General features: G+C 56.7%; 2 protein-coding genes across 3 annotated transcripts in view; one reads left to right on the forward strand and one right to left on the reverse strand.

Annotated features, from left to right (window-relative positions):
- The window catches only part of OTUD7A (OTU deubiquitinase 7A), a 79,796-nt gene that overhangs the window by 43,226 nt on the left and 10,011 nt on the right, over positions 1–26,559 (reverse strand). For both annotated transcript variants that reach the window (XM_036355768.1, XM_036355767.1), the window contains exon 3: positions 12,388–12,526. The gene's annotated coding sequence lies outside the window, so the exon portion shown is untranslated. The remainder of the gene's footprint in view (positions 1–12,387; positions 12,527–26,559) is intronic.
- CHRNA7 (cholinergic receptor nicotinic alpha 7 subunit) lies at positions 2,570–25,564 on the forward strand. Its single transcript, XM_036355773.1, has 10 exons — positions 2,570–2,704; positions 2,912–3,051; positions 13,250–13,294; positions 15,424–15,533; positions 17,076–17,155; positions 17,723–17,890; positions 18,969–19,163; positions 20,215–20,301; positions 20,945–21,054; positions 25,031–25,564. Exons 1-10 carry the CDS (start codon positions 2,659–2,661, stop codon positions 25,562–25,564), a joined length of 1,515 nt encoding a protein of 504 aa, XP_036211666.1. The 5' UTR covers positions 2,570–2,658.

Here is a 26,559-nt window from a genome sequence, read left to right on the forward strand (position 1 = left end):
AGAGTATGATGGGAAGAGCAGTACATTTACGAGCAGGGCTGGACGATAAAGTGGAGTTATTCGTCAAGTGTGCAGAGCAAAGCGGACAAACAGATAAACTCTGAGGAAACAAAGACCAACCTGGGAAGGCCAATGTGCAAATAATTAAATTTCCAAAGGAAAAAAAACAACAACAAAAGATGAAGAAAAGGAAAAGAAGGTACATGATGGTGGGAAAATCCTAGACATTCCAGACGTGCAGGGCGTGAGTCTCTGGACTGAAAGGTCCCACTGGACATCTGGTGTGACCATACACAACACCGGAAGACAAAGACCAGTCATTGCATGGCCTCAGGCAAGAAGCAAGGCCTTTCCCTCCTAAAGAAACAGACTTCCAACCCAGAGAGAGGGAGGGAGACACATCTATTGGTTGCCTCCTGCACCGGCCCCCAGTCAGGCTTGGGATCAAACCCGAAACCCACGTACGTGCCCTTGACCGGGAATCGAACTCGCGACCCTTCAGTGCTCGGGCCAACGCTCTGACCACTGAGCCGCCGGCCGGGGCTGTAAACCTGCCATGGCCCCGCCCTGTACGGACATCGGGGGAGCCGATTCCCCTTAGCCTGCATTCTCTTCCCAGGCCCTGGGTGGGGGACTGCTTCCCAGCTTCCCTTGAGGCCGGGACCGACAGCTTCACACTTTAAAGGCACCTGCCCCGCGGTTCTTACAGTTACCCCTCCTCTCCGATCGGGGAGGGGCCGGACACTGCGTCTCCTGCGTGTTCTGCCTGTGGACTCCCCTACTTCCCGCCTTGTGCCTGGCCCTGCCCTTTAAGCTCACGTGTGTTCATCTCTCGTTTTATTGACGGGAAATGGTAGTGAGCGGAAATGTCAGCCTGACTCCCCAGATGCCCCACAAGCCTTTATTTTATAAACAAAAAAGAAAAAAAACACAGTCCCGTCGATGGGGGTGAATAGAGAGCCGGCCTCACAGACGGACCTACTGGCACGGCCTGACTGGGGCTGACTTCTCCACACGTCAGCTCTGCATTGTCAACTGGGTGCCCCGTGCAGAGCCCGGGCCGTAAAGGAATACTGACCCGCTGTCCCGCGGGAAGTGGTCTGTCTCTAGGTCTCTGATACTATGGGGTACAGGGGGCGCAGGGAGGCAGCCATGCTTTCAGGAACAGGGTCCCCATGACCCCACTCAAGATAGAGGAATTCCCGGGGCCCCTCTGGCTCACATCCCTCCAGCCGGGAGGCAGGGCTCTTGGGCCCTTTGGGGACACGGGTAGGGCAGCCAGCGCTGCAGCCGCGGGGCCGTCTCTGCCGTCTCTGACTCCCTTTCTGCCAGCAGCCAACACCCCACTCTCATCCCTCCACGGGCGCCAGCTCAGCCACAGATGGTGTGCAACTCAGCGGCCAGATGACGCTCCGTCACGCCTGTCTGCGCCCCATAAACACGGCCCTGGGGTCCCCGTCTCCTGGCCCCGGGCAGCTGTCTCCTCTCCTGTCCCTCCTTCCTCCCGCGGTGATCACACCTAAGAATGAGTGTGTCCACACCCGCATCTGGTGACAGGTGCAGGTTCCCTGGAGGACACCTCCCTCCAGGCTGTCACCGTCCTTGGTATTTTCCCAGATCCCATCACTGTCCACTGCTGCTGCCAGGGGGACACTCAGGGGCGGCCACGTGTTCACGAGCCTTTCCCTGGGGTTTGGTGCCATCCGGAACCCGGTGCCGGATGCCGTTCAGAAAGCTGGGCATCGCCTCTGCCGGCGCCCCAGGAGCCTGAGCTGTGGGCCTGAAGGAAGGGCGGCGGCAGCGCCCCCTCCTGGGCGCGGGGAACCTGCCGCACTCAGCTCCTGCCGCCGGCTTGCTGTGGGCAGAGGCGGAGTTGTCTGCCAGTGCGAGCCCCTCCCGGTACCTCCCCGTTCCTCCTCCAGAACCATGGCCCCCGCAACACCTAGGACCCGCCTCAGTCCTGACCCACCCGCACCCCTCCGCTCTGAGGTCCCCCCGCCCTGCACTCTCTCCAGGCTCGCAAATAGCCCAGCTCACCCCTCAGCCCCCCAGCAAAGGCAAGAGGGTGGGGGTCCACTGTCCCATCTTCCGAATCTCCTTCCAGAGAGGATGGCACCGAGCGGGGACCCGGGGCCCTCGCACCTCCTGCAGCTACTCCGCCCGCCTCGCTACCAATGTCCCCCAGACCCGCCCAGCATCAGGCTGACACCCAGCCGCCAGCGTGGGGAGAATGGACCAGAAGGACCCGGCTGCCCCCGAAGGCTTCGCCCGGGTCAGCTCTGTCCGAGCGGAGGGCTGGGGGGGGGGGGGGGGGGGGGCGGAGGGAAACAGAACAGCGGAGCCGGCGCCCCCCTCGCGGGGCTTGGTCAGGCGGGCGCTGCGCAGGGAGGTCTCCCTGGAGACCAGGCGGGGCGGGTGCACCTTCCCCCTGAACCCCGGGCTGCAGTTCCCCGGGTGGCCGGCTGGGTGTGTGTGTGTGGGGGGGAGATCGTCATGTGGAGAGGCTGGGGGGGGGGGGCGGGGCGGGGCGGGGGCGCGCTCGGCTCTTTAAAGGAGCGCGCGCCGAGCGGAGCGGTGGCGGCGGCCCCAGGCGCAGGCCCGGCTGACAGCTGACAGGGGAGACGCGGGGCGCGCCGGCCGGCAGCTCGGGGACCCACCATGCGCCGCTCGGTGTGGCTGGTGCTGGCCGCGTCGCTCCTGCACGGTAAGCCCTGGGGCACCTCGCACCGCCTCCCCGGCTCCCGGCGCAAGCCGGCGGCTCAGGCTCAGTGCGCCCCGCGCCCGGGCCAGCTTCGGGGGTCCCTACGGGCATCGGGGGGCACCGGGGGCTACGCGGGGATGGCGGGCAGGGGGGCGTCAGGCGCACCCCGCCGGCCTCTCCTGAGCGCCCGCCGGGCTCTCCCCGCCCCAGGGTCCCTGCAAGGCGAGTTCCAGAGGAAGCTCTACAAGGAGCTGGTGAGGAACTACAACCCCCTGGAGAGGCCGGTGGCCAACGACTCGCAGCCGCTCACCGTCCACTTCTCGCTGAGCCTCCTGCAGATCATGGACGTGGTGAGTCCCCGGCGCGGCCGCGGCGGCCCCCTCCCCGCCGAGGGCCCCGGGGGGCCGGTGTGGCTGGGCCGCCACCCGCTAGCTGGCCCGGGCCAGGGGGGCCTGCCCGCGGCTGCGTGCCTCAGTCTCCCCAGTCTCCCCGCCTGCCAAGGAGGCGCCAGTGACGCTGCTCCACCCCCCGCCACCTGTGCCTGGTGCTTAGAAACTCCGGGAGAAAGTCTCCCGGGCCCGGGACCAGCAAGAGCAGGTCCCACCGCCCCCATCTCAGCCCGCGAGTGGAGGAAGCGCCCGCGCGGCGCCATCCAGGCATTTCCCGTGGCATGAAGCTGGATGGGCAGGGCCTGGCTCTGGACTTTGCAGTTGGCTCATATGCCCAGGCAGGGGGCGAGCTGTGTGCACTTGCCCCCCCCCCCCCCTCAATTTCCATGTGTTGTCTCTTTTGCTGAGGGTCGTGCTGACTGTCCTGCCGGGAGGGTGAGCGAGGCACGCAGCCTCCGGGGCCCCTGGGTGTCCCTTCAGGCGCCCGCCCCAGGCCCCGGGCTCCCCAGCGCCCGCTTCCGGGGCCAGAGGGATGCCATCGCCCTGTAACTTGGCTGTCTGGCCCCGGGCTGCTGTGACTATTCCATTTCCACTGGCACGGCCTTCCCGCGGCACAGTTTACCCCGTGGTTCCCTCCTGGAACCTGGGCTGCTGGAGTGTGTGCAGGGGGCACTGGGTTCTGCTCCGAGGCGCGCGCGCGCGGGGGTCAGGGTGTGCAGGGGGAGGGGAGGGAAGGCAGGGTGGGGAAGAGGCGCGACCACAGGCCGGCAGCGGGTCCGAATGAGCGGGGTCAGAAGGTGGGTGACAGGTCAGAGATCCGCAACCAGGCAGGACGCGGGTAGGGGGGGGCCGAGTGGCCCGCGAGACGGCGGCGCAAAGGGACCAGCTTTGCACAACACGCAGGAGCAAGTGGCCGAACAGAGGCGCTGGGGAGGCCGAGGGCCTTGGCCCTTCCACCCCTTACGACACCCTCCTCCACCCCCGCTGCGGCTGGGCCCACCTGCAAGGTCACCGCGGAGGGTCCCAAGGTCACCACGGAGGGTCCCGGCCCCACCGCCTGGCACCCTGGGCCTCGGAGCAGCGGGAGCGCGCGGAGCAGCGTGCCGTCCGCCCACTCGCGTGCGGCTCCTCCCAGCAGGCAGTGCGCGGGCGCCCCAAGGAGCCCTGAGCGCATGCGCGGGCTCGCCCTCCTGTTTGCACAACCACCGGCACGTGGCGCCCGCAGGTGCGGCCCGCACGAGGCGCTTCCGTCTCCACCGCGAACGGACGAGGCAGGGACTTTATGGAGGAGCCTGGAGGCTGCCCAGGGACCCTGGGAATGAATGCTCCGCGCGCGCGGAGGGGCCTGGGCGCAGCGCTGTGCACAGCTGGGTCCCCCTGCACGGGAGCGGGGCGGGCGAGGGCGGGCTCTATCCCAGTGCTCAGCCTCCCTGCGCGGTCCCTGCGGTGTAGTCCCAGCCTCGGCAATCAGACCAGAAAAAGGCACCCGGACCGGAGAGGAGGAAGGAAAACCGCCACCATTTTCCGGTGGCCTGGCCCTCTCTGTACAGAAAATCCTGAAGACGCCACCAACAAGCCGCTAGAAACAATGACCTCAGCAAATCTGTCGGAAACGCCGTCTACACAACCGGCCGCATCTCTCCGCACCGATAATGAATGATCAGCAAGAGAAATGAAGAAAACAGTCCCATGTCCACTTGCACTAAAAAAAAAAAAAAGGTATAAAATACCCAGGAACACATGTTCGTGAAGGAGGCCGTGCACTCTGACGGCGAAACGGAACGAGACAGAAATAAAGGGAGGACAGACCTTGCTCGCGGACCGGAGAGGCTCATGCTGTTCAAATGAATTCACAGCCGGAGGTTTCACACGGACTCGGTGCAGCTGGAAGTCCTCTCAGGCCTCCAAGGTCAGGGGGCAAATGGCCACGGCCGGGCCCGAGACACGGCCACTGGCTCCTTCCACAACAGGAGACGCGGAACACACGTGACCGCGACACAGGCTCTCCCAGAGGCCCACGCGGCCGCAGCCCGTCCAGGTCAAGGGTCACGCGCTTCAGAGTCCCGGATGCAGAGGCCGCAGACTCACCCAAGAGGAACTGAGGGACCTGCCTGGGTCCTGGCCGGGTAGCGCAGGAGGAACGACAAAGCCATGTCTCTCTCTCTCTCTCTCCCTTCCTCTCAATAAAAACAGAGGCTGCCAGCATCACTAGAGACAGGCAGTATCGCGAGACGCTGTCACTATCGCGAGACGCAGCAGTATCGCGAGATGTCGCCAGTACCGGGAGAGACGGGCACCGCCACGAGGTGCCCAGTACCCCGAGGGGCAGCCGGTACGGCCTCGTGCCTCCTTTAGAGTCGGTGTCTTTTCTTGCAGAACCACGTCAGCTAGTTTATTTGCACCGGCCGAGCTGCAGCGGGTGGCCTGGGGCTGCCTGAGATCCGGGGGAAGGGGAGGCTCTATCCGGGACGGTGAGGCAGGCCGACCGTTGCCTTCCCGTCGGACGGGGCTCCCGGAAGGAAGTCCTGCCGGGTACCAGGCTCCCTTCGCTGTTTCAGTTCCGGGGCGCGTGCGCCTTGGGAGGGGCTGTATCAGAGACGGCGCCCTTGCCCCCCGATCTTCTTAGGGCCCCCCTTGCCCCAGCAGAGATTCCCACTCTGGGGTGATGAGCACCAGACCGGGGATGCTCACATTTTATTCTTGTGGGAGGTCCTTTCTGCTGCGTCGGTTTCCTCCGCACACAGTCACTCACTGAGCTTGGCTCCTACACTTTGCTCGGTTCTTGGGGTTCATCCGTGAATCAGCGCTAGTTTCTACTTTATAGAGCTCCACATTGGGGCGAGGGAAACGGACAGGTAACTCCAGGGTTCTCGCTGTGTAAACCTATGTATATAAAAGCCTAAGTGACCGGAGGCCCGTCTGACCAGTCGCGATGATGCTCACTGACCACTAGGGGGCAGACGCTCAACGCAGGAGCTGCCCCCTGGTGGTCAGTGCACCCCCACAGCGGGAGCGCCGCTCAGCTGACTGACAGGCGCAGCTGGGCATGAGCCTCTCCGTTACCGAGCCGAGGCGGCAGTCCGACATCCCCCGATGTCCCCCGAGGTGTCCCGGATTGCGAGAGGGCGCGGGCCAGGCTGAGGGACCCCCCAGTGCACGAATCTGTGCACCGGGCCTCTAGGTTAGCGTAAGTGCCTATGCCAAGCGCTGCAGATTCCCGCAGGAGGAAATGTTTTCTTCCCAGCCGGGGTGGGTGGGCATGGCTTCAGAGTGTGTTCTGGAAACACACCTTCCAAGGGAAAGCGTGGGCTTCCTGTTGGAAGGAGGGAGGAGCCGCGGGAGGGGAGTCCAGAGACGGGAGGGGTGTAGAGGACGAGGTGTCTGGGGGCCTCCGCAGAGTTTAGATTTTTGCATGGAGCCCCAGCCTGGGCATCTCCGAGGGCGGCAGGCGGCCGCGTGCCAGGGTGTTGGTGAAGCAGCAAAATCAGCTTGCCGTAGCATATTTTCCTAGAAGTGGAAACGGTCCAAACCATGACATTTGTATCCAATCCAACCGGCATGAATGATAGAGAATAAAAGGAGACGTGAAAACATTTGAAAGACAAAACATGCATCGTCAAAGGGCATAGAAATCTATAGTCTCTTATAGATCATATAAGTCTATAGTCTATTATAGATTATAGAACTCTATAGTCTATTATAGATCATAGAACTCTATAGTCTATTATAGATCATAGAACTCTACAGTCTATTATAGATCATAGAACTCTATAGTCTATTATAGATCATAGAACTCTATAGTCTATTACAGGTTATAGAACTCTACAGTCTATTATAGATCATAGAACTCTACAGTCTATTATAGATCATAGAACTCTATAGTCTATTATAGGTTATAGAACTCTATAATCATTATAGAACTCTATAATCTGTTATAGATTATAGGAATCTAGAACAGGTTATAGAAAGGAGGAAAGTGTAAGGGGACGAGGAGGTCGAAACTAGAAGAGTCCCCATGGGAATGTGGAGAAAAGGGCCGATTGCAGGGGTATTTGGGACCTGTTATCTGTCATAATATAACTGTGTATATAAACTTCACGTCGGTACATAGACAGATGTGTTAAGCGACAGGACCTCAATTATCCCTGAATGCATGCCCTGACTGCACGGCGATAATTAATTCACTTCGTGGGCTGGGAATGAGGTAATACATAGGAAGTCACTGTGAAGCGATGCACATGGGAGGCGCTACACTGCCGACCGTCCCCACAATATTTCTTTTTAACTCGTGCCATTCAGTCACTCACCGGGGCACACACGTCTAGAGGCCATCCCACGTGTGGATTTGCATAAAAGAAGTGCGCAGTTATGCAGGCATGTTCAGAAGGCAAGCGACTGAAAATGAACATACGATTCCACGCCCCCTTATGCATATATGTAAGGCACATGGTCATGCCTGAGGGGCCTGGGGTCTTTTGTAGAGTCTGGGTTGCAGACTCCCTTTCTGGGAAGCTCTAGCCACCAGAGAGCAGCACCCCGCGGTGGTGTGTTTGGGGTTTGCTACGGCAGATGGCAGGCGTGGTGGGGAGGCCCAGGATCCGACGGGCGTGTGTGTTACCCGATATCTCTGTGGGGGCTTTCTGTTCTGGCTTGTCAGACTTACAGGTCTGCATTTACTGGCCGGTATTTAAAAATGCCGCCACTCTAACTTAATGTGATCAGATATTAGCTATCAAAACCATACACCTTCAACACAGTCTAGAAAGACAGTCCCAGGTGCAATGAAGTCATTTTCCTAGTCATGTTTTGAGTAGTGTTATTTTTTAAAATATATATATTTTTTATTGATTTTAGAGAGGAAGGGAAAGAGAGAGAGAAACATCAGTGATGAGAAAGAATCATTGATAGGCTGCCACCTGCACGCCCCCTACTGGGGATCAATCCTGCAACCCTGACCAGGAATCGAACTGTGACCTCCTGGTTCATAGGCTGACGCTCAACCACTGAGCCACACCGACCGGGTGAGAAGTGTTACTTTTTAAGACCACAAATCAAATTATACAATAAAAAGGACTAAGGAGGTGATTACCCAAATTACTACTACTCAAGACATCAGTACAGTCCCTCCTATCTTTTCTCTATGGTTTTAGGATGTGTAGAGAAATACTTAAATAGTAAAATGGCCCTAGCTGGTTTGGCTCAGTGGATAGAGCATTGGACTGCGGACTGGAATGTCCCGGGTTTGATTCCGGTCAAGGGCGCATGCTCGAGTTGTGGGCTCGATCCCCAGTCGGGGGCGTGCAGGAGGCAGCCGATCCATGATTCTCTCTCATCATTGATGTTCCTAACTCTCTCTCTCTCCCTCTCCCTTCCTCTCTGAAATCAATAAAGAAATATATTTAAAAATATATTTAAATATTAAAATGGTCTAACAGCATTATGGCGCCTTAAACAATAATTAGCAAGCATTAATCTAAAAATGACACAAATAGGCCAAGCCCTAAACCAATAGGAGCTTTAAGATAAAATTGTATTCTCGTCCCACTATTACATAACTCTCATCATCACTGCATATTCAATCCCTATTCCAGTTTTTTTATTTTAGAAAATGTTTAAAAAGCGTTTATTGAAATGATTCATGACGCTGCTAAGCCTGGTTGGTTATTTTTAAATTGTGTCCCAGACCTGTGTGAAATTATGGCGATCGTTTGGGGCGTCTTGAAACTACTCTCCAATTTTATGTTTGTTTCTTCTTTTTAAAAAGATATATTTTTATTGATTTCAGAGAGGAAGGGAGAGAGAGACAGAGAGACAGAAACATCAATAATGAGAGAATCATGGATCGGCTGCCTCCTGCACGCCCCACACTGGGGATCGAGCCCGCAACCTGGGCCTGTGCCCTTGACCAGGAATTGAACAGTGACCTCCTGGTTCATAGGCCGACGCTCAACCACTGACCCACACCGGCCGGGCTCTCCTCTGTTCTCTCCGTCCTCCCGGGAGGTTGGTGAGAGCCCCTCGCTCCTCACTGCGGACGGCAGAAGGGCAATGCTCGGTAAAAGCGTGTTTACAAGGCCCCTCGACAGCGGGTCCCGATTTATGATGCAACGAGCTTTGTCCCTCGCAGCCTCTCTGTGGCTCTGGGACAGAAACAGCACCGCCCTCTCAGCTGTATAGACTGGGGATCATGGGCACGTCTGCCGCAGGAATCTCTTGTAAACGCTGCCTTTCAAGTCGGCTGCCGGCGGTGTTTCCCAAGGGTTCCGTTCTCTCCAAGCCCATGTTTCATCCCTGACATGGAGGGAGGCCCACGGAAATCTCTCTTCTCTCCTCGGTTTGTTAGGGTTGGGTAGCCTTCCACTCAGAGAAGAGGAACGTCTAATAGAAATTCCCATGACGTTTGCCCGGCCGGAGTGGCTCCGTGGTGGAGCGTCGACCTAGGAACCAGGAGGTCAGGGTTCGATTCCCGGTCGGGGCACAGGCCCGGGTTGTGGGCTCCATCCCCAGTGTGGGGCCTGCAGGAGGCGGCCGATCCACGATTCTCTCTCATCGTTGACATTTCCATCTCTCTCTCCCTCTCCCTGCCTCTCTCTGAAAGCAATAAAAACATATTTAAAATACACCTTAAGTACCGAATGCTTTTTAAAATCAATCTTCCGGAAGAGTCGTGTATGGGCTTGGAGCACAGCTCCCCTGGCGCTGTGCAAAGTGCTGTCTTGCACTTCCACGGCGATTCTTCTTCCCGAAGCGACGGGGCAGCCTTGCTCTCAGGACTCTGCAGAGCTGCCAGCGCTTTCTTCCGTGCTCTTGTGTAGGCGTCGGGAGAAACAGATAACCGTAGATCTCACTGTCTCTACATTCTTGTTTGCACGGAAAACTGCTGGGTAATACAAGCTCCCATTTGCGAGGCACGCTGGAGCTTACGGCGAGAACGACTTCTTCTACCTCATTTAGTCTTTCCACCGACCACATTCCCCTCTCCTCCCTCCCCCCGTTTTAAAGAGGAATAAGTTGAGAGGGTGTTTTTCCCCCGAGTCAGCGAGATATGAGAGCCGACAAAAAAAAAAAAATTATATTCAGAATAAGAAACCAACTCCTACCAATCCATAAGGCCAAGGAGGCAAGCCGGTAGGAAAATGGGCCAAAGGGGACCAGGCACGGGGTCCTCACCACCAAGGACATCAGCAAACGACACCCTGAAAATGACGGGGCGGGACCTTAAATAGAGCGCATTTTTCTAAATGCCCCTCTCTCCCTCCCTCCCTCTCTCTCTCTCACATACACATGGCAGTCAGTACTGCCACTGCTTTCATTTAGTCATAGGGGTTGTGAGGGAGCCCCCAAACGTAACTCTGTGTGTCTCTGTTACGTCTGGTGTTTTTTGCAGGGAGCACATATCACCTTTATAATCAAGAGGGAAGGGGGCTGCTTAAGCACAGTTGTTGTTGTTTTAATATATTTTTACTGATTTCAGAGAGGAAGGGAGAGGGAGAGAGAGCAACATCCATGATGAGAGAGAATCATGAATCGGCCGCCTCCTGCACGCCCCCTACTGGGGTCGAGCCCACATCCCGGGCATGTGCCCTGACCGGGAATAGAACCGTGACCTCCTGGTTCATAGGTTGACGCTCAGCCACTGAGCCAGGCCGGCCCGGTGCTTAGCACAGTTGTGAAATAAGCCACGCTCCTGGCTCTGAGCACAGGGCTGAGGGTGAGAGCTGAGACACAATCCATAATCTGTCGTTTGAGCCACGAGACGACTCTGCCCGCCACGTCCTCACACGGACCGCCTTGGGGATGAACACAGAAAAGGGTTCCCTCGGGTGTCAGTCGCTAGCCTGGGACCCAGAATTCCTCGGCTACTCTAGGAGATGGGTGAGGTCCAGACATTTCTCATAAGCGTTAGAAGTCACGAGCCTGCTTCCGGGATCATGGTTGTGTACGGGGAGGCTCCTCCGCAGGCCTCTGCTCCTGGTCCCTGGGAAACCTGCCTCTCTGTCCCCTCCTGTGACGGTGCCCTGCTCCGTCTCTAGGACCTGTCACTACTGTGGTTGTATTTCTATCACGTTGAATCGTGTGATCCCCTACCCCATGAGCTCAGGAACAATGTGGGTTTAGGGCCCCCTTTACCTGTCATCCTGGCATAAATGCCTCAAACAGCAAGAGCTCCATCAGCATTCATTGAATGAATGAGTAGTGAATGATTGAGTGAATGACTGAGTGACTAGTGAATGAGTGACTAAGGAATGAGTGAATGTGTGAGTGACTAATGAATGAGTGACGTATGAGTGAGTGACTAATGAATGAGTGACGTATGAGTGAGTGAATGCATGAATGAGTGACTAAGGAATGAGTGCCTAAGGAATGAGTGAATGTATGAGTGAGTGACTAATGAATGAGTGAATGTATGAATGAGTGACTAATGAATGAGTGACTATGAATGAGTGAATGTATGAATGAGTGAATGCATGAATGAGCGAATGTATGAATGAGCAAATGTATGAATGAGTGGATGAATGAGTGAATGGATGAATGAGTGAATGTATGTATTTGTGAATAATGAATGAGTGGATGGATGAGTGAATAATGAGTGAGTGAATATTTTTCCATTGACTTATTTTTCAAAAGAGAGTGGAAGCGAGGGGAGAGAGAGAAAGACATGGTGTGAGGGAAATACATTGATTGGTTGCCTCCTGTACATGCCCTGACTGGGGACAGGGATCTAACCCAAGTTTCTTTTATTTATTTATTTATTTATTTATTTTAAATATATTTTTATTTATTTCAGAGAGGAAGGGAGAGAGAGAGAAACATCAATGATGAGAGAATCATTGATCAGCTGCCTTCTGCACGCCCCGTACTGGGAATTGAGCCTGCAACCCGGGCATGTGCCCTGACCGGGAATCCAACTGTGACCTCCTGGTTCACAGGTCGATGCTCAACCACCGAGCCACACCAGCCAGGCTCTGGTGTCTCTTTGATAAGGGCACTAATCCCAGTCATGAGGGCTGCACCCTCCTGACCTAATCACCCCACAAAGGCCCCGCCTCCAGATACCCTCACAGTGAGGGTTACGTTTCCATGTAGGAATCTGGGGGGGGAGGAGGGGGTACTGCACTGGGGGGTGGGGTGGAAAGAAGCTGTGACACCTTGTCATGGAGCAGACAGAGAGCTGAGAGGCTAAGCCAGCGAGTAGGTGTCCCTGGATGGGGAGGGGAGGCCGGGGACCCCCTCCGGGAATGCAGACAGCAGCCTGCCTGCCGGTTCTGCGGGCTTGTCCCCCGGAGTCGTCCCTACCTGGCACCAGGACACTCGCAGGCTGTGCCCGCCGGCCGGCTGCGCTGTGCTGATTGCAGTCGAGATGCTGCTGTCTGGGCGCCAGGCCGCTGCGCTCCACAGAAGCCCGTTCCGCTCTAATGAGATTTCAGGCAGGATGCTGGGAAGGAGAAAGCCTTTTAATTAGATCGGTAGCAATCAGCTCCCAAACCACAGAAGCCCTTTTCCCCGAGAAGACAGACACGACGCAATTAAAAGCAAGCGAGCCACCTGCGTGGAACACTGCCTGGCTCACTTTAAGGCCATTAAAAAGAACAGGTTCTTGCCCCGCCCGCGCGGCTCAGTGGCTGGGCATCGACCTCAACCAGGAGGTCACGGTTCGATTCCCGGTCGGGGCACACGCCCGGGTTGCGGGCTCGGTTCCCAGTGTGGGGCGTGCAGGAGGCAGCCGATCCGTGATTCGCTCTCATCATGGATGTTTCTCTCTCCCTCCCTCTCTGTAAAACCAATAAACTTATACAGGATTTTTTTAAAAAAATTGGACTTTGTGCCCAATTTAATCTTTCAGGTTCATAAATTATTTTTAAAATAGAAAGAGCAATAAGCTAAGCCATTCGCAGGCGCCACCTCTAGGCGGTGGGGTCGCGGGGTTTACATTTTCCATTTGATACTTTTCAGCCTTTCGTCAGGGCTCGGTGACGAGTGCGTATTTCCTCCGAACGCAGAGGGAAGCTGACCTCTGGGGCCGTGCGGCTCGGGCAGGCTTGGCGCCGTCCCGTGTCCCCACAGTCCCAGGAACCAGCCCGCCCTCTGGGCGGCGGTGCCGGGCCCTTCCGGAAGCCGGGTCCACCACAGTCACGAGTCTCTCCTCTTCCCTTTAAAGGACGAGAAGAACCAGGTGCTCACCACCAACATCTGGCTGCAGATGGTAAGTGGAGGCCGGAGTGGCCCTCGCCTTCCGATGCCCCTGCCCTCGGCCCCGAGACGCCCGTGTGTGGACGGCAGGGCCAGCAGGGGCCCCGGGAGAAAAGCCAGGCCCGTCGTCCCGGACACCAAACGGCTGCAGGTTCGATTCCCAGTCAGGACGCCTACTTAGGTCGTGGCTTCCATCCCTGGTCTGGGCGTGTGCGGGAGGCAACCGATTGATGTCTCTCTCTCCCATCGATGCTCCTCTCTCTCTCTCTCTCTCTCTCTCTCTCTCTCTCTCTCTCTCTCCCCCCCCCTTCCTTTCCCTGTAAAAATCAATGAAAACATATCCCCGGGTGAGGATTAAAAGGAAAAGCTTTGGCAGTTTGCCCGGAAGGGTGCTGGTTGCCAGGAGAACCCGCACCTGGGCGCCCAGGCACTATTTCGAGTCCGTTGCTCCGTAAATAAGCTCCCTCTAATCACGGCTCACTCTTGCAGCGGCATCCTCCGCTTCGCTTGCTTTAAAACTCGTCCCGTTCGTCGCGTTTACTTATTCAGCCACTTCCAAGCCGCCTGCAGTCAGGCTGAGTGATTTACAGACTGAAAGAAGGTTAAAGCCCGGCCGGTGTGGCTCAGTGGTTGAGCGTCGACCGATGAACCAGGAGGTCACCAGTTCCATTCCCGGTCAGGGCACCTGCTGGGGGGTTGTGGGCTCGATCTCCCAGTAGGGGGCGTGCGGGAGGCAGCCCATCCATGTTGCTCTCCCTCTCCCTCTCCCTTCCCTTCTCCCTAAAATCAATACAACATATTTTTAAAAATACACGATAGATACAAGAGCAGCTGCGGGCGGAAGGCCGGGGTTCCGGGGGAGGGTGGATGTGTGGACAGGAAATTGGGCTCCTGGGGTCTCACGTTGCTGAATCCCTGGTCCCAGCATCTAAATCCACCTTCTGGACCCCAGCCCCCCCCGCCCCCCCAAAGTGAATGTTCCTGCAGATGCGCGGTGCTCCTGCGCCTTCCGAAGAGAAGAGCAGGGAGGTGAACAGCGACAGCACGATCAGTTCTTCCTGGGCAGCGGGGGATTGGTCTTGTTTTCCCATCGTCCCACTCGCCCTTGATTCCGTCGGAGGAGAAAGCGGCTGATGTCGGTGTTTGCCTCCTTCTGGTCCTGGGAGGAAGCAGTGGGGGTTCTCCATGGCTTAGCGTATTGTTTCGGGGGGCCTGCCCGCCGTCATCTGATTTGACCCAGGAAGGGAGGCGGCAGGCGCCTCTCTGTTCCTGCAGGGACTTTCTGGCCACTCAGACACTCCCGGCTGCTGCTTTGAAAACGGGGGACATTTGTCACCGAGTCGAGAAAAAAAACAAACACCTGTCTTCTCCGAGCTTGGAATGTCGGCCGTTCTCCCTGGCTCTCGGTGTCCAAGCCTCCTGGGAAGCGTCTCTATTCCTTTTTACCTCCTGATTCTAATTATGGGCCCAACAGCATCCACATGGCAGATGTCAGGCTGTGAACCGTATTTCTTTCTTTCTTTTAAATATGTTTGTATTGGTGTCAGAGAGGAAGGGAGAGGGAGAGAGAGAACCATCAGTGATGAGCGAGAATCATGGATCGGCTGCCTCCTGCATGCCCCCCACTGGGGATCGAGCCCACAACCCAGGCCTGTGCCCTTCACCAGAATGGAACCCAGGTCCCTTCAGTCCCACAGGACAACGCTCTATCCATTGAGACAAACCGGCCAGGGCAACCGTATTTATTTCTAACGCGTTTCCCTTGTTCATTTCTGAACTCTGTCACTTCACACATTGGGCTCATAGACAAGCGAGCCCATGGCTTGCTGGGGGCCGTGCTAGCAACCGTAGTTAAAGGTGATGTTTCTTTCTTTCCCCTTTTTTTTTTTTTAAAAATTGATTTTAGAGAGGAAGGGAGAGAGAGAGAGAGAAGCATCAATGAGGAGAGAGAATCATGGACCGGCTGCCTCCTGCACGCCCCCTACTGGGGACAGAGCCCGCAACCCGGGCACGTGCCCCGACCTGGAATGGAACCGTGACCTCCTGGCTCACTCCTCTCGGCTCTGAGCTTACCTAGTCGTGTCCTAGATCAGTCTCAGTGGTCAAGGCCATACGTGTGCCTGACGGCACTGTGCGTGTCAGTCCTGGACAGATCACTATCTGCAGTGGAACACGTCGGAGTACCCGGGCGTGCAGACCGTGCGCTTCCCCGACGGCCAGATCTGGAAGCCGGACATCCTTCTCTACAACAGGTGGGCCCGGGCGGGAGGAGGGGCGGCTGTGTGCTGGCCTGTGTGTAGCGATCGGCGTGTGTCCGAGCATTTGGTGGATGCGCCTGATCGCGTATCTATACCTTGGAACACTGCTCCCACTGGGCGTTGTAAATGCCCTCCCCCCCCTTATTTTTTTTAACAATTTCTTCTTTTTTAAAAATATATTTTTATTGATTTCAGAGAGGAAGGGAGAGAGAGAGAAACATCCATGACGACAGAGAATCATGGATCAGCTGCCTCCTGCACGCCCCGCACTGGGGACCAAGCCTGCAACCCGGGCATGTGCCCTTAGCTGGAATCGAACCTGGGATCCTTCAGTCCGCAGGTTGACGCTCTATCTACTGAACCAAACTGGTGAGGGCTGTAAATGGCCTTTGAGAAAGCAAGAAATGAGGGCTTCGTCTGTAACCCAAGGCCATCTGCTTGGTAGACCAGATGCCCCAAAGACAGGTATCCAGGCGGGGTCAGTTTCTAGAAGCCTTAAAATTCTTGGCTAATCTGCGTAGCAAATGTAGGACATCTTGTTGCAATGAGGCCTAGAAAGTGACAAGGAGCTAAATATTTCTTAGCGAGAGAGAGTTCCACCCGGCCAGTGGGGCTCAGTTAGCTGAGCGCCCGCCCATGGGCCAGGAGGTCGCCAGTTTGACCCCAAGTCAGGGCACATGCCGGGGTTGCGGGCTCGACCCCCAGTAGGGGGCGTGCAGGAGGCAGCCGATGGATGATTCTCTCTCATCCTGGGTGTCTCTCTCTCCCCCTCTCCCTTCCTCTCTGAAATTGTAAAAGTATATATTCTTTAAAAAGAGGCCACTTACTGCAGACCGGCCGTCCGTCCTGGCGGACGGGCTGCTTCATTTCCCTGACGGATGGTGGACAAGGCCGGTGCTGCCAGCCAGCTGGCCGGGCTGCCCGCGGAGAGGGCGGGCGCCAAGAGGAGCAGGCGTGCCAGGTGCTGAGCCAGGAGTTTCTTGCTTGCTTCCCTCTGCGTTACCCCAAGCCTGCGGTTCAAGGGTTGTTCTGAACGCAGCGGCGCTCTGAGCGAGGAGCGGGCCGAGTGAGGGCGGCTTGTCACGGTCTCCCCTGGACGGAGGCCAGGCCTTGCTGGTGTTGGTGGTCAGCAGCCTGGGCCCAGGAGAGCTGGGCCCCTGAGCTGTGCAGCTGCGGGTGGCCGCCTCAGCCGCGTTGGAGCGTTTGGATTTTGATGAAATATTTTTAAATACCAAAGGAAATTTTGTTTTTTTAAAAAAATATTTTGGTTCAGTCCCCAGTCGGGGGCTGGTATGGAGGCGACCGATGGCGGTTTCTCGCATCGATGTCTCTTCTCCCCCTCCCTCTGGGTCTCTGTGAAATGGGGGTGGGTGGCGGCCCCTGGGGACCCATCTCCCAGGCCGGCTGCGTCCGGCGCTCTCAGACCCGTGGCCGGGTAACAGGTGGCAGCCCCTCCAGGCTGCGGGGACCCGGTCACGACAGCCCGGAGGGCACCGGGGGCAGTGGCAGCTCACGGAGCCCTTTTCCCGTTCCCAGCGCCGACGAGCGATTTGACGCCACCTTCCACACCAACGTGCTAGTGAACTCCTCCGGGCACTGCCAGTACCTCCCTCCAGGTGAGCTGCGTCCTGGGTTCTCCTACAGCGACAAGCCGAGTGAGGGGTGGCCGCCCTGCCTCTGCTCCCACGAGCTGGGAGCTAGTCCTGAGCTCTGGGCAGGGGCCGCCCCCCAGGTGTTGCTCTTGGTGCTGCCCCCTAGATGTTGCTCCCCAGATGTTGCTCTCGGTGCTGTCCCCTAGATGTTGCTCCCCAGATGTTGCTCTCGGTGCTGTCCCCTAGATGTTGCTCCCCAGATGTTGCTCTCGGTGCTGCCCCCTAGATGTTGCTCCCCAGATGTTGCTCTCGGTGCTGCCCCCTCGACGTTGCTCCCCAGGTGTTGCTCTCCAGGTGCCGCCCTCCCTGCGAATGATGCTGCGGTGAACACGGGGTAGTTGTTTTGTTTCCTCTGGATACGTACCGGGTCACGTGGTAGTTCTGTTTTTAAGTTCTTGAGGAGCCTCCCTACTCTTTCCACAAAGGCGGCACCCATGCCCAATCCCGCCCGCTGACAGGGCGTGGCTGCTGTGGGTTCCACGCACACCTCACCAGCTCCCCCGAGCCTGACGGTGCCCGTGGCCCCCGCAGGCATCTTCAAGAGCTCCTGCTACATCGACGTGCGCTGGTTCCCGTTCGACGTGCAGCAGTGCAAACTCAAGTTTGGGTCCTGGTCCTACGGAGGGTGGTCCCTGGACCTCCAGATGCAGGAGGCGGACATCAGCGGCTACATCCCGAACGGAGAGTGGGACCTCATAGGTGAGCCCCGCGGGGCGGGAGGCCCGCTGCCCGGAAGAGAGCGGCTTTATTCCCGGGCTTGCTTAGCGGCTTGGGATCTTTCACTCTGCGTTTCGGTGTATTTGCTGCACCCTGCGGCACTCGCCATGATTCCCCGAGGGCGATAGGATTAGACGCAAACGCAATGAGAAGATTCGGTGCCTCCCAGGGGGACTGTGGTAATGACCATTTAAATGAGCCGGTGCCAGGATAGGCATCCGTACATCCTTCGAATCTTCTGTTCCTACCATCATGCTGGACAACAGCAGATTGCATTTACACTGGCGTAAAGTTTACAGTGTGTTATTTATCGTCATGGCGGCCTAGTCCACTCTGGGTGGCTCATAAACAACAGACATTTACTTCTCGCAGTTCTGGAGCCTGGACGTCCAAGATCAAAGTGTTAGCAGATTTGGTGTCTGGCGAGGACAGCTTCCCGAACCATGGACAGCTGCCTTCTCAACTGCATCTCCATGACGGAGGGCCTGGGAGCTCTCCGGGGTCTCTGCTACAAGGGCACTAATCCCACCCAGGAGGGCTGCACCCTTCTGACCTAATCACCTCTCACAGGCCCCACCTCCTGACACCACCACATTAGGGGTTAGGTTTCAACCCACGAATTTTGGGAGGACACAGACATTCAGTTTATAGTGCATGTAATTCCAATCCATCAAAACACCCTGCTAAGCTGTTCAAATATCACTGATACACTCCTAAAGAACTTGGTGGTAAACCAGGGAGTGCTCATTCAGACACCAATTACCCAATTTAAAAAATATATATTTTTTATTGATTTCAGAGAGGGGGAGAGAGAGAGAGACATCAATGATGAGAAACAATCATGGATCGTCTGCTTCCTGCACGGCCCCTACTGGGAGCCCTCAACCCAGGGAATCGAACCGTGCCCTCCTGGTTCATAGGCCCACACTCAACCACTGAGCCACGCCGGCCAGCCCCAATTTTGGGGAGACATCAGCTCCATGGCTGTGTGCGCGTGTCACACGCGGTGCAATAAGCAAGCAGGGTGACGTATGTTCCTTTCCTCCCTGCCCCCACGGAGGCATCCCGGGCAAGCGCAGCGAGCGGTTCTATGAGTGCTGCAAGGAGCCCTACCCCGACGTCACCTTCACGGTGACCATCCGCCGGCGGACCCTCTACTACGGCCTCAACCTGCTCATCCCCTGCGTGCTCATCTCCGCCCTGGCCCTGCTGGTCTTCCTGCTGCCCGCGGACTCCGGGGAGAAAATCTCCCTGGGTGAGTGCCCGCCTTCCCTGGGAGCCAGAGGGGACGGGAGGGCGCGGCCTGGGTTTCAGCACCATGGACAGCGCCCGGTCCAAGGGGCTCTGGGGACTCCTAGCCCAGGAGGTCTCCCTGACCACACAGGCTCCTGATATCGCCTCTGTGTCGGATGCCACGCCCTCATGGGACACCCTGGCAGCCGCTGATCCTACAAGGAGGATGGGAACACCCAAGTAGGGGCCAGTTCTTCCCTGAGGGGCCTGGGGTTTCTCCCCTCCGTCACCCCATCCTGCTTTTTGTTTGTAAATAAATATCATTTTATTGATTTCAGAGAGGGAGGGAGAGAGGAGGAGAGGGAGAGAGAAACATCAATGATGAGAGAAAATCATGGATCGGCCGCCTCCTGCACGCCCCCTACTGGGGATGGAGCCGGCAACCCTGGGCATGTGCCCTGACCGGGAATCGAACCGTGACCTCCTGGTTCCTAGGTCGATGCTCAACCCCTGAGCCATGTCAGCCGGACTGGCTGTTTCCTTTTCCTGCCTCATGAGACGACCTCTGCATATGAATGTCATAAGGAAAATGAGAGACACTAGCGCTAACGTCAATGATGCATTTTGTGCGGTTCTAAAGTTCCGGCTCCTAAACCCGACTCCTCCTGGGGCTTCTCTGGAACCCCCGTCCCCCCAAAATACAGAAAACCAGGCCGTTGTTTCAGGAACGCCTTAGACACTGCCTGCCCCTCCCTCCACCCGCTAGTTCAGCGGTTCTCAGCCTGTGGGTCGCGACCCCTTTGGCGGTCGAACACCCCTTTCACAGGGGTCGCCTAAGACCATCCTGCATATCAGATATTTACATGATGATTCGTAACAGTAGCAACGTTACAGCTATGAAGTAGCAACGAAAATCATTTTATGGTTGGGTCACAACATGAGGAACTGTATTCAAAGGGCCAGAAGGTTGAGAACCGCTGCCCTAGTGGTTGGAACCTCGGGTAGGGCCCCCGTTGGCGGGAACAGAGGTCTCACGGCCGGTCTGTCTCCGGCGCCCTGTCTCTCTGCCTCAGGGATCACGGTGTTGCTCTCTCTCACCGTCTTCATGCTGCTGGTGGCCGAGATCATGCCTGCGACGTCAGACTCGGTGCCCCTGATAGGTAAGGGCCTCCAGGCATGGGCCAGGGAGCGGCACCGCCCCGGCTTCCGCCCGAGGCCAGGCCTTGCTGTCACTGTGCAGGGTGGTCCATGGCCTCTGCTCACCGGGGCACAGGGAAGGGGAGTGGGGGGTCCCGCTGTGCTGTTCGGCCTTCTTCCTCCCTAACCCGCCCCCCCCCCCCCGTGCTTGTTAGGGAGCCATTAGAGCAGCAGTTCTCAACCTGTGGGTCGCAACCCCTTTGGCGGTCGAACGCCCCTTTCACAGGGGTCACCTAAGCCCATCCTGCATAGCAGATATTTACATGACGATTCATCACAGTAGCAACATGACAGTGATGAAGTAGCCACGAAAATAGTGTTATGGTTGGGTCACCACATGAGGAACTGTATTTAAAGGGCCAGAAGGTTGAGAACCACTGCATTAGAGGTTCACTGTGTCAGCTGTACCCACCGTCCCCCCCAGATCCTCCCTTAGGATGGGAAGGGCACCCACTTTCGCCCTCAGCAGCTGTTTCCTGGGACAACCCGCTGTGAGGACATGCGAGCAGGACAGACATGCTGGGGCCGGGACAGATCCAAGGCAGGGCTTTCCGGGTCCGCCCTCTGCCCCGGCGGCCGGGCCTCAGCCGCCTGCTCTCTCCGCAGCCCAGTACTTCGCCAGCACCATGATCATCGTGGGCCTCTCCGTAGTCGTCACGGTGATCGTGCTGCAGTACCACCACCACGACCCCGACGGCGGCCAGATGCCCAAGTGGGTGCGTTCCTCCCGCTCTCCCCTGCAGCCCGCGGGGCCCTCCCCCAACGGGGCGCCCGGGGTGGCTCACGAACTTCGTTTTTAAAAATATATTTTCCAGTGATTTCAGAGAGGAAGGGAGAGGAAGGGAGAGACAGAAACATCAATGAGGAGAGAGGATCGGGGATCGGCTGCCCCACCCTGGGGATCGAGCCCACAACCCGGGCATGTGCCCTGACCGGGAATCGAACCGTGACCTCCTGCTTCATAGGTCGATGCTCAACCCCTGAGCCATGCTGGCCGGGCCCAAACCATTTTTATTTTATTTTTTTTATTTTTTTTTTTAATTAAATCTTTATTGTTCAGATTATTACATTTCTTCCTCTTTTTTTTCCCCCCATAACTCCCCTCCTCCCAGTTCCCGCCCCACCCTCCGCCCTCACTCCCCACCCACTGTCCTCATCCATAGGTGCACGATTTTTGTCCAGTCTCTTCCCGCATCTCCCACACCCCTTTCCCCCCCAGGAATAGTCAGTCCATTCCCTTTCTATGTCCCTGATTCTATTATAATCACCAGTTCATTCTGTTCATCAGATTATTTATTCACTTGATTCTTAGATTCACTTGTTGATAGATGCATATTTGTTGTTCATAATTTGTATCTTTACCTTTTTCTTCCTCTTCCTCTTCTTAAAGGATACCTTTCAGCATTTCATATAATCCTGGTTTGGTGGTGATGAACTCCTTTAGCTTTTCCTTATCTGTGAAGCTCTTTATCTGACCTTCAATTCTGAATGATAGCTTTGCTGGATAAAGTAATCTTGGTTGTAGGTTCTTGGTATTCATCACTTTGAATATTTCTTGCCACTCCCTTCTGGCCTGCAAAGTTTCTGTTGAGAAATCAGCTGACAGTCGTATGGGTATTCCCTTGTAGGTAACTGAGTTTCTTTCTCTTGCTGTTTTTAAGAGTCTCTCTTTATCTTTTGCTCTTGGCATTTTAATGATGATGTGTCTTGGTGTGGTCCTCTTTGGATTCCTTTTGTTTGGGGTTCTCCGCGCTTCTTGGACCTGTAAGTCCATTTCTTTCACCAGGTGGGGGAAGTTTTCTGTCATTATTTCTTCAAATAGGTTTTCAATATCTTGCTCTCTCTCATCTTCTGGCACCCCTATAATTCTGATGTTGGTACGCTTGAAGCTGTCCCAGAGGCTCCTTACACTATCCTCGCATTTTTGGATTCTTTTTTCATTTTGCTTTTCCGGTTGGGTGTTTTTTGCTTCCTCGCATTTCAAATCATTGACTTGATTCTTGCGCTCCTCTGGTCTGCTGTCGGGAGTCTGTATAATATTCGTTATTTCAGTCCGTGTATGCTTAATTTCTAGTTGGTTCCCCAATATAAGATCGAGGGTCTCATTAGTTTTCTTGTAGATCTCATTAAGTTTATCGGCGGCTTCTAAACAGTTCTTGAGAGACCTTAAAAGTGTGGTTCTGAACTCTATATCTTCCATTGACAATTTTGTCCTGTTTCTTTGTCTCCGCATTTTGTTATGCTTCCTTGGTGCACCCCCTAGTGGTCTTTGTTCACAGTCTTATAGTTAAATCTTGATCGTTGTAGCTAATTCCAGGGAGGGTTTGACCTCCAGGCCAAGTGGCTATGAGAATCAGCTGTGTCAGCAGTGAGAGAACTTCTGTCCTCTAGGGAGGTGCTAATCTAGCCTTTGCCTGAGGCTATCCGGCAAATGCCAGTGTGCAGGGGCTTGGGCGGGGCGGGTGAAACAGGATCAACAGGGTGGGCCGGAGAGAGCAGTTATGGCGGCTCTCAGTCCCGTCCCCAGGGGCTCTGCCTCTCTGAGTCCCAGCACCCGCTGCAAACCTCGGAGAGAAAGCTGCACTCGCTCTGACCGAAGCCAGACAGTCCCGCTTCTCCTGTTTGAGTCTGGGTCCCTAAAGACTCGCCCGTATCTGGAGCTCAGAGTCTGCGACTCCCTCCCGATTGAAAATGCCAACCGCGCCCTCCGCCGCCAGCCCGCTCCGCACCTCAGAATTTGACTTCAGCACTGTGCCTCCTCTGAGTGTCCGTATGCGTTTCTCTTTCCTCCTAGTTGTAGGACTTCCACTCAGCCAGCGTTCCTGTGGTTCTGGGTGATGTCCCTTCCGTTTTTTGGTTTCACTTTTGAAGTAGTTGTTCAAAGCAGCAAACTCCAGCGTTAACCTATGCCGCCATCTTGGTTCTCCCATCCCAAACCATTTTTAATGACCGAGTGGTGCTGACTGCCCCAGAAAAAAACAATCTTAATTAAAAGCAATAATTATCCACCTCTCAGCACAAGACCATGTCCTAACCAACGACCGTCAGCGCAATGTGAGGCCTGGCGCGCGCGCTCTCTCTCTCTCTCTCTCTCTCTCTCTCTCTCTCTCTCGTTTACATAACACCCGCGTTTTTCTCTCTTCCCGGGGCATCTGACACACAACGAGTCTCCCAGGGCCGTTCAGGACAATCTGTGGCTGACGAAGGCACCGCTGAGCGTGGGGGCGTTATGTGGCGTTTGCACAGCCGGAGACAAAACTGAGACCCGACAGAGGGGCCACCAGCTCAGGGTGACACGTGCCGAGAGCATCCTTTCCCTTCGGAGACGCTTTTGCCTGGAAAGCTGACGACTCGGGCCACGGAATGGAACACCGACTTGGCGGGAGGGATCGCATTGGCTTGAGACAGGCCCGGGGGGGGGGAAGCAAAGTCCCCCTGCACCCCCCCGCCACGTGGCGGGAGAAGCTGCCGGCGCCGCGGCTCGGCTCTCCGTGGGCCCCGCTGCCTCCGGTTCAGACGCACTCATGCCCAACACGCTCCCTCAAGCTCTGGCCCCAGCGTCCCGGTGCCTCTGGGGGAGGCTGGGCTACAGGCCACATCCAGCCCACCGAGTGCTCTTGCAAATGTCATTTATTGGAAGACAGCCGGCCTGCCTTTCTTTCGTTCTTTTTTTAAACAGGCTCCTATGGCTGGTTTTGCCCGTCGGCAGAGTGGGGTAAAAGCAGGCCTCAGGGCCCACAAGCTAGAACTCTTACTATCTGACCCTGTCCAGGAAGGTCGAGAAGCCCTGCTTCAGACGTTTCAAAGCACCTCCCTGCGTATCCCCTAAGTTTATCCCGGCTTCCTGGCCGCCTAACGCCTTAGGTTAGAGGTTCCCAAACTCCCTTGGTTCGTACACCTTTGCTGCCTGAGGTGTCCCCCCCCCCCCCTCCCACAGAGCCCCTCGGGAGAAAGAAATACCCAGCAGTTCTGTTTATTAAATAGGTCAGAACCGCCCTGGCCGGGGGGCTCAGTGGTTGGCGCGTTGTCCCCTGCGCCCAAAGGTTGCAAGTTCGACCCAGGTCGGGAGGCAGCCGGTCGATGTCTCCCTCACACATCAATGCTTCTCTCTCTCTCTCCCTTCCTTTCTAAAAGCAATTAAAAAAAAATAATACATGTCAAGACAACTTACAAGGCCCTGACCAGTTTGGCTCAGTGGCTAGAGTGTCGGCCTGTGGACTGAAGGGTCCCAGGTTCGATTCCGGTCAAGGGCATGTACCTGGGTTGTGGGCACATCCCCGGTAGAGAGTGTGCAGGAGGCAGCTGATCGATGTTTCTAACTCTCTATCCCTCTCCCTTCCTCTCTGTAAAAAATCAATAATTTTTTTTTTTTTTAAAGACAACTTACAAGACTTGACAACCGGGCACCTGTGAGCCCCGGACACCTCTCCAATCTTCCCTGGCACCTGCTTTTATTAAGATTTTTTTTTTTTAAATACATTTTTATTGATTTCAGAGAGAGGAAGGGGGAGAGAGAAACATCAATGATGAGCGAATCACGGGTCGGCTGCCTCCCGCACGCCCCCTGCAGGGGATGGAGCCCGCAACCGGGACTTGAACCGCGACCTCCTGGTTCCTGGGCGGGCGGGCGGGCAGGGCTGGGGTTGCGGTCGGGGGGCTCTGGCCGCCCCTCATTCCCTCGGTGTCTCCCAGACCAGGGTCATCCTTCTGAACTGGTGCGCGTGGTTCCTGCGCATGAAGCGGCCCGGGGAGGACAAGGTGCGCCCCGCCTGCCAGCACCGGGCGCGCCGCTGCAGCCTGGCCAGCGTGGAGCTGAGCGCCGTGCCCGCCGCCGCCACGGCCAACGGGAACCTGCTCTACATCGGCTTCCGCGGCCTGGACGCCGGCGGGCTGCACTGCGCCCCGACGCCCGACTCCGGGGTGGTGTGCGGCCGCCTGGCCTGCTCCCCCGCGCACCTGCACGACGAGCACCTGCTGCACGGCGCGGGGCCGGCCCCCGAGGGGGACCCCGACCTCGCCAAGATCCTGGAGGAGGTGCGCTACCTGGCCAACCGCTTCCGCGGCCAGGACGAGAGCGAGGCGGTGCGCAGCGAGTGGAAGTTCGCCGCCTGCGTGGTGGACCGCCTGTGCCTCATGGCCTTCTGCGTCTTCACCATCCTCTGCACCATCGGCATCCTCATGTCCGCGCCCAACTTCGTGGAGGCCGTGTCCAAGGACTTCGCCTAACGGGGTGCTGGCCCCGGGCCTGCGGGGGGCGCGCGCGCGCGCGCGCGGGTGAGTGGGGACGCGAGCCCGTGGCTGTGAGGCCTGTCGGTGACGTCTCCTGGTCACGCTCGGTCTTAGGATGTCAGTCGGCGCTTCTTTTTATTTTTTATTTTTAAATCCTTTCAGCTGGACATCCCTGGAGCATCCTTCCGGTCGGGGGGACCCCTCACAGGGCACTGGGCCTGGTCCCTGCTCCCTGGTGAGCCCTGGTGGCCAGGGCAGCGCCGGGCCCTCGGGGCTGGCACCGCATGCCTGCATGTCCCTCGCCACCAAGGCCCATGAGAGCAACACCCCCCACCGCCCCCGCTTCTGCCTGTGCACAGCCCTGGACTGGATGCGTGTAAGAATAAGCCACACTCACTCCCTCCTGACACCTGACTGGGGAGGGGATGCCCAACAACCTAGAAACTTAACCAGCTGGTTTTCCGACGACTCAGCTTTTAGTGACCAGAGAGAGTTGGTAGAGAGAAACCGTGGTGTGCTGTTTCAATGTTAAAAAAAAAGACACAGTGGACCTTGTCCGTGACCCTTTCCCCTGCCTGATTTCCGCCGCCCGCCCCGCCTCGTCTGGACAAGGCCCGGCCCCAGGCCAGGCAGGCGGATTTCCGGAGACACGGGGGAGTTCAGCGAGCCTGCTCCATGCGGCAAACCCCAAAGGACGGGCGGGTTCCATTAGAACTAGCAGCCTGGCCAAATGAATCCATCCAGAGCCAAATGAATCCATCCTTTAACAAGAACGCGTTAGCCCTGGCTGGTGCGGCCCCGTGGATAGAGCATCGGCCTGCGGACTGAAGGGTCCCAGGTTCGATTCCCGTCAAGGGCACATGCCCGGGTTGCGGGCTCCATCCCCAGTAGGGGGCGTGCAGGAGGCAGCCGATCTATGATTCTCTCTCACCATGGATGTTTCCATCTCTCTCTCCCTCTCCCTTCCTCGCTGACATCAATCTATAATAATA

This window comes from Myotis myotis, unplaced genomic scaffold, assembly GCF_014108235.1.
Source record: "Myotis myotis isolate mMyoMyo1 unplaced genomic scaffold, mMyoMyo1.p scaffold_m19_p_23, whole genome shotgun sequence".
Lineage (NCBI taxonomy): Eukaryota > Metazoa > Chordata > Mammalia > Chiroptera > Vespertilionidae > Myotis > Myotis myotis.